We start from the raw sequence: 7,948 nt of genomic DNA, 5'->3' as shown, positions 1-7,948 counted from the left end.
TTTTTTTTAACATATTTATTATTTATTAAGTCTTCGAACAATTGATTTTTTAATATAGGTGCACAAAGGTTACATTTTGAATAACAAGTACATAATTATTATTAAGCTCATCCCCTCAGCCTTTTACATTCACGATAATTTGAAAGAACATAACGAATTTTGAATTCGTCACGGTGATTATTTAGCCGCATCGCCTTCGCGAATTTTTTTCGACGTGTATTCAGCATGAGACGAAACACATAATCCACCAGTATGGCGATAGATCGCGCATAAAAACCCCGAGGTCAGCGCCCTCGTGGTACTTAAGACTGTGAGACAATAACATCTACTGATCTAATCGTGTACATACACACCTTAACATTTACATGCAAAGCTATACAATGAAATTATACAATTACAAAATTGGTATAACCTAATTCGCAATGAGTCACGGCTCGGAGACGGTCGCTTGTAAAGCTTCGACGTTGGTAGATACGTATGTAATTACAGGCACTTTCGTACGCTTGCAAAAAACCCGAACTTTCACTTTTTCGCTTCCCATTGCAAAACAAACATAGCCTCGATACAGCGTGTGTCTCGAGATGTTCGTACGACATTAGAGCCACCCCGATTTGCTATCGGTGTGATTGTCGGGGCTTAGCTCTCCTCAGCCTCGACGAGGACCGGTAAGCTCGCGTGCAGACACTGTGGAGAGCCTCTGGAGGTGAACGCAGCTACCCAAGAGTCCACGTCGCGCTTTGAACATATGAACTTTGCTGAGATCGTATTGTCGTAGCCCTTCTGTCTGATAACAAATCCGCTACTAGTCTCCACTTGATCGACGTACGTATTCCTCAAGTTTACAACGCCGATCGGCTTCGACAGTCTCTTTCTTGGATAGATCACAGCGAAATGTTCAAGGGAGGTTCTGTACACAATCACTCTGACGTCCTGCCGCATCCCGCCGGGCCCCAGTAGGACCAAAAAGCCAGACTTCACTTCGCTGTCGAGGTATTTTTTCGTGAACCTCTGTCCAAAGTTCTCGCTGCGACACGTTCCGGTTATTAAATCCGCCGGCATTTTACTGTATCCTTAACAATCGACAGTTCTATTGACACAACAATAATAACGCTGTTATTATTTGCGAAGTGCATTCAACGGAATACGTCAGGTCTGACCCTTGGCAAGTTACTGAAGCCAACTGAAGTCTCATTTCCCGAGCGGGCTGTATTTATAACCTCGGAATCCCGAATGCGTTCGGTCGTTTTCGGCTGTGATCGTTATTGTGCATTCACTTTGTCGGAGGCTCTGAAGGTTCGCCCGGTAGACATATCCTATCCAGTCAAAAACAACAACCGTCTGGTCTACGTTGTGCCGTCAATTGAATAATCATTTTAAATTCGTAGTGTTATAGTGTAGGTCGAATGTTATCGGTCTCGGGCGAGACTTGAACAAAGTTAACCTTTATGTTATGAATGCATTGTATTCTGCACTATACATGTGACACTATTATTATGTACGTACATATAGGTATTATGATTTATTCGTAAATGTGGTAGGTACCTTGAATATGACTGCTGCGAATGTAGGTTTATTTTTAGACGACACAATGTAGTTTTGTGGTCGTCCTGTTAAATTAACTTTAATAATATAGGTAGGTACATAAAAAATAACATGGATTTTTAAATTATAGATAAAAAAAGGAAAAATTTAGATTAATTTTTAACGAATACTTCATCACTAAATAGACGGTTGACTAGGGCGCCTCGTGAATCCGTTTGGTTAGGTACCACCACCCTGACTACTTCTGCCGTGAATCCGTTACGGTTCCAGCCATTAAAATGGACATCCCTGCCATGTACGGCAGGGTGATCACATCCCGAACAGAGAGGATTCGGCTCCAAGACCCGAAACGTTCTCCCGTAAGAGGGCACTATCACCTAACGACTCCTATTTCAGGGTTAATGGCGGCATTTACGTTGTTGGTGTCTATGGGCTCCGGAAACCACTTAGCACCAGACGGCCCGTGTGCTCGTTTACACATCTACACGTGAAAAAAACATTTTAATAATATTTCTAGTTTCATAATTAAAACATCTCTTTAAAAGTCAATGCGTTTAGTTCAACTATGAAACGTTATCCACTTCTTGATTTAGATTTATCTTGAATAAAGGCATGGATCTGAAATTGATGTAGTCAAAAGCTCTTTGTACGCATTTACTTAGTCGTATTCTTGCTTATTTTTGTGGGCGTATCTGGTGTCGGATGATACAGAAAATAATATTCATAGGTGAAAGTATCTAGACTCGAGACATCAGCAGATTTTCAGTGAAAGTTTTCTCCGTGATTACTCTCAGACTTAATGTATTCTAATGTGTTAAGTGGAAACGCTTAGATACCTGCGGCTATAGACAACGAAACGATAATGCTGCCTCCCATCTTTGGACTTGAGGTCGAAGATGCTTGTTTTTTATTGCTTAGATGGGTAAGATGAGCTCACAGTACACCTGGTGTTAAGCGGTTACTGGAGCCCATAGACATATACAACGTAAATGCGCCGCCCCCCTTGAGATACAAGTTCTAAGGTCTCAGTATAGTTACAACAGCTGCCCCGCCTTTCAAATCGAAATGCATTCCTGCTTCACGGCAGAAATAGGTGAGGTGGTGGTACTTACCCGCGTGGACTCACAAGAGGTCCTACCACCAGTAATCCACCCGTTATCTGGTATAACGGGTCGTTCAAACTGGAATCTATGGCTGCTTCTCGGTAAAAATAGTAATGGCGGTGGCACCCAGCCATGCGAGGTTACAATTCGCCCTGCCATCATTAAATTGTATTGAACTCATTGAGTTTGGGCTCTTTAAATTTATTGTAGCAAATCCTCTTCTATATAATTATATAGAAGAGAAGGATTTACAATTGTAAGATTCTAAATATTGTAACAATTTACAAGACAATCAAGATTTAATTTCGCCTTTTTTTTATTAAACCGTGCGTCGACATCGGGATGTCTCTTACATGCATACGTAGCTTGAATAGGGCCGGAAACTAAAGAAAACAATGGCTATTTTGATTTTCTGCGGTTTTCGCGTAGACTTAATTAAAAGGATATTTACGATTACAATGTTAAAAGCGGTCGATGAATACTGTTTCTCGTACCACGAAAACTAAAGTATTTTAGTAAAAGTAAAAGTCGTCGTGGCCTAAAGGATCGAAAAGGAAAGACGTCCGGTGCATTCGTATGCAGCGATGCACCGGTGTTCGAATCCGGCAGGCGGCTACCAATTTTTCTATTGAAATACGTACTCAACAAATGTTCACGATTGACTTCCACGGTGAAGGAATAACATCGTGTAATAAAAATGAAACCCGCAAAATTATAATTTGCGTAATTACTGGTGGTAGGACCTCTTGTGAATCCACGCGGGTGGGTACCACCACCCTGCCTATTTCTGCCGTGAAGCAGTAATGCGTTTCGGTCTGAAGGGTAGGGCAGCCGTTGTAACTATACTGAGATCTAAGAACTTATATCTCAAGGTGGGTGGCGCATTTACGTTTTGGATGTCTATGGGCTCCAGTAACCACTTAACACCAGGTGGGCTGTGAGCTCGTGCACCCATCTAAGCAATAAAAAAAAAAACAATTAAAACGACATTTACGATTACGATGGTTAAAGCGGTCGATGAATACTGTTTCTCGTACCACGAAAACTAAAGTATTTGACCCTTCGAAATAACGACAGTAACAAACGCGAGTTGGAATCGTAATTTTAAAAATCATAAACAAAAAGATGAAATATATCATGATAAAGATAAGAACCCAAAGAAACACTAGGTATATTAACAAAATAAAAAAAAATCACACAACTGCGTTCCACGCGTTACCGCTAAAAAGTTCATTTTAAAATATTCAGTGTCATCTTTAATAAAATTTATGAAGTTAATCAGCTTCCTCGATGCCATTATTGCCAATGACGAGTGATGTGTACATATTTTAACTTTTTATTACATACACCTAACAGTTAAAATGTTCTAGTAAAATATTGGGCATATATTAAGATCTCAGTGGGCCTTTTGAAAGAACCCGAGAAGCTCCGTACAATGACTTTGTTTTACTGTCCTACTCTTGCGTAGATACAAAGAAATTAAATGCTTAATAGGCCAACATTATCAAATTTAGGAAAAAGAGCTGTGACTAAATACAAATTTAAAATTACGCAACATAGTATTTACTTTTAAGTTCAGGAGCGTTCGATTCCCCATTTCTTTTACTCTTTCAAAAGAACCCTTTGGCCTTACTAATAGTGTATGAGTCACTTTCTTATTGTCAATTCAAGTCAATTAAAAAAATATTTCAAGTAATAAAAATCAACTGCTTTATTACTGCCTGTTTTGAATTTAGATATGTTTGGAACTGGGAAAAGGATAAGTTGTAGGACTCACTCTGTAGCTCGTTGATGCACTATTAAATTTTCTCACTGGCGAAAGTTATATGTGCTGATTGATCAACAAATCATAATTTTATCGTTTTTGCACCGGCACCATGTTTTTTTTTTTACACACTCTTCGCGCCATTTTTATACGCGCGTAGTTTTTCTTGTAGTGTCAAAAGATGGCGTGGATAGGGGATTGAGGAAGGAATAAGGAAAACGAAGTCCCAACACAGCCTCAAAGTAGAAACTACAGCTATAGCAGCTTAAAGGGAATATTTCTTTTGCTGGTCCTATGGACTTATGAAGCAATAAGAAAAACTTTTTAGGATTATAGACACATGCCACAGGCTTATTTTAATATATTTTTTGTTGTCACGATATTAATTGTGTAAGGAAAAAAACCTGGTATTGTCCATGGAATTAATAGTTGATTTTGATAGCTACTTCGCTCGTTTTTCCACTCCGTTACTTTCTTGTTGTTTCTTTAGGTTTAAATATGTAATGACTATGATTTATGAACTCTTTAGCATCTGTGAAAGTATACCAATGCAGGAAAATGAATCAAACCTGCTGGACGAAGCTTTTTGTGTTCTTCCAAAAAGTGTTAGTAAATAACCACAATTTTACTTTCATCTCATCTCAAAATCCCATTTCATCTCGTTTCATCTAATTTCATTCCAATTGAATAAGTTTAAAATCTGTATCTCAATTCGCTTCATCTCATTTTTCATCTGATAACAGAGTGTGAGAGGAAAATATAAGACATGGCTTAAAGGTCTTGTTACTAGGCCATAAAATCTTTATGAAAATCTCTCGCTAACAAGTAACAATGTCAATGTCAAATAGGTTGTTTCAAATGCCGTCAATGGACGTCATTACCGTTTCCATATTATCAATACCTATCTTAGAAATAATTTCAAATATATTAAGTGTATAATCTATGCATAATATCGTAATCAATGTACCTTTAATGTTCAAGAAGCATTCCTTATCTTTTAGTTTTATTCATTCATGTGGATATAGTTTAAGAAAAGATGAGTGACGTGAGACAGTGTTAAATTGAAAATAATAGTGAAAACAGGCACACAAAAATGTGTGTAATTGCTGAGAAGGGATTGTTTAGTAGACGCAATGAAAACCCGCACGGTCGAGAGGTAAACATTATGTGACTTATGTACGATAATTGGTAGGGCGTGTCATGAGCCCACACGTGTAAGTACGTGTAAGTACCTGTAAGTACCCTGCTTATTCCTGAAGTGGAACAGTAATGCGTTTCCGTTCGAAGAATGCGGCTCACCTGTCCTGGTGAAACTGGAAAGTAATCCTTTATTCATAAAAAAAGGCTGCGGCTGCTGTTGTACTATACAAAAACAGAACTCGTGTATCAAGGTTGGGGGTGGCTTTTATGTTGGTCCAGTTTATGCGCTCCGGTAACCATTTAACTCCAGGTGGGTAGACGGCTACCCATATAAGCAACAAAAATAGTGTTATTACTAATAAAAAAGAAAAAGGAGAGAAAATTTACATACAACAATCACAAATTAAAATAAATGAATTCTTTGACTTTCATTCTCACTGAGTTTTTCAAGATTACCTCATAGTTTAGACCAGCAGCTACATCTGTTTCAATTGATACTGCTGTTTGAACTGCTGCTCAGATCGCCTCTTTGATTTGTCACGGTTATATAGTAGCGTCTTGATTAATTTTAAATTTAAAAAGCTCACAGAAGTACTGTAACTATAAACTCAGCACTATTTTGATTCTTAATTTGGGTATTCATATCATTTTATGTTGGTGGTTGGACCTCCTGTGAGTCTGCACGGGTAGGTACAACCACCTATTTCTGCCATAAAGCAGTAATGTGTTTCAGTTTGAGAGAGGGGGGGGGGGCAGCCGTAGTAATTATATTGAGACCTTAGAACTCATCTCAAGATGGGTGGCGGCATTTACGTTGTAGATGTCTATGGGCTCCAGTAACCACTTAACACTAGGTGGGCTGTGAGCTCATCCACCAATCTAAGCAAAAAATCATTTCTAAACTGTACTGGATAAATTGTTTTTGAAACATTGATCAGACTGTTCTACCAGTGAAATCTATGTATTTCAAAGGCTGAAGTTTTTCATAAGATTGTATTTTATATTATTTTCATTTGCTCAATGTGTTGAATAATACACTCAAAATATATTATAAAGAAATCGAAGGGAGTACTCATACTAGGACTAATCATAAAAACTGATAGTTGTTACAACCGGTATTGTTATTGATGATACAAAGTCCATTTTTTTTTATTTAGTGGTATTATTGAATGTGTATTGTGTAAATACATATAAATCCATAGGTAATTATTATATATATTCATGTATAAAATTAAACTTTATTTTGTTTATTTCACTTATGACATATTATTATAATATAAAAGAACAGTACATTATTTTTTTGTATGCATGAAATCGGTAATTATCATTCATATTGTGTAATTCATGTTGGATTTTAATTAGTGTATAGTCATAATTGCCTTGAATGTGGAATTGTTTATTAAAAAGAACTATTTTTCTTAATACACTAATAGCATTGAGATCATCATTCAAAGTTGGCATTATAATTACTAGGGTCAGCAGACTAAAGTATACAAGTAAAAAATCCCTGCTTTACAGGAATTAAAAAAAAAAGTTATTTAGAATCTTATACTTTATTCATCATCATCATCAGTCTATAGCAGTCCACTGCTGGACATGAGCCTCTCCATGAAAATAAATAAAATCATCAAATAATGTTTTAGCAGTACGATAGCCTAATAGTAAAATATGTGACATAATTTTCAGATACCATCATCAGAGAAGAATGGTTAAAAGTAGCACAAGATTTTGAAAACCAGTGGCATTTTCCTCAATGTGTGGGGGCCCTCGATGGCAAATATATTGTTCTTCAATCACCAATTAATAGTCACGGAGAATACATAAATTAAAAAAAATTCCAGCATCGTATTGCTTGGCTTGGTGGATGCTAATTATGATTTTATGTATGTAGACGTTGGATGTCAAGGACGCATATCCGATGGTGGAGTTTTTAAAAACAGTGCATTGTACAAATCATTGGAAAATAATCAATTAAAGTTACCAGCATCCTGTATATTACAGACACCATATTTGATTAAAGTCCCTATGTTATTTATATTAGCTGACAAGGCATTTGCTTTAAACAATTATACTATGAAACCGTTTGAAGGAACCCAGACAATGGTTCTCCGGAAAGAATATTCAATTATCGTCTATCTAGAGCACAAAGGGTAGTAGTAGAAAATGCTTTTGGCATCATGCGTTCTGTATTTAGAGTGTTAAGAAAACCAATATTATTGGAACCAGAAATTGCTACGAAAGTGGTACTGGCTACTGTTTATTTGCATAACTTTTTACGAAAAACAAGGGCAAATATTTATACACCACCAGGAAGTTTGGGCTCTGAAATCGATGGAAATTTCGTACAAGGGTCGTGGAGGAATGAACTAGATTCGACTTCTTTTGTGCCTTTACGTGC

The 7,948-nt window shown here is 37.2% G+C and overlaps 1 protein-coding gene and 1 long non-coding RNA gene across 2 annotated transcripts; one reads left to right on the top strand and one right to left on the bottom strand.

Annotated features, from left to right (window-relative positions):
• On the bottom strand, positions 1–1,424 carry LOC149499641 (uncharacterized). The gene has a single exon (XM_089739647.1). The coding sequence runs from the start codon at positions 1,057–1,059 to the stop codon at positions 637–639; it is 423 nt and encodes a 140-aa protein (XP_089595773.1). The 5' UTR covers positions 1,060–1,424; the 3' UTR covers positions 1–636.
• A 4,001-nt stretch (positions 1,425–5,425) lies between these two features.
• Positions 5,426–7,552, top strand: LOC149499640 (uncharacterized). Its single transcript, XR_016325683.1, has 2 exons — positions 5,426–5,566; positions 7,237–7,552. It is a non-coding gene; the product is annotated as an uncharacterized LOC149499640 (long non-coding RNA).
• The last annotated feature ends 396 nt before the right edge of the window (positions 7,553–7,948 follow it).

The sequence above is a fragment of the Bombyx mandarina genome, chromosome A1 (assembly GCF_030267445.1).
Source record: "Bombyx mandarina strain Sakado chromosome A1, ASM3026744v2".
NCBI lineage: Eukaryota > Metazoa > Arthropoda > Insecta > Lepidoptera > Bombycidae > Bombyx > Bombyx mandarina.
This window is presented reverse-complemented; position numbering and strand designations above follow the sequence as displayed.

Excerpts from the sequence above, each read along its gene's own strand:
- LOC149499641 (XM_089739647.1), bottom strand. The coding sequence starts at position 1,059 with ATGCCGGCGGATTTAATAACCGGAACGTGTCGCAGCGAGAACTTTGGA.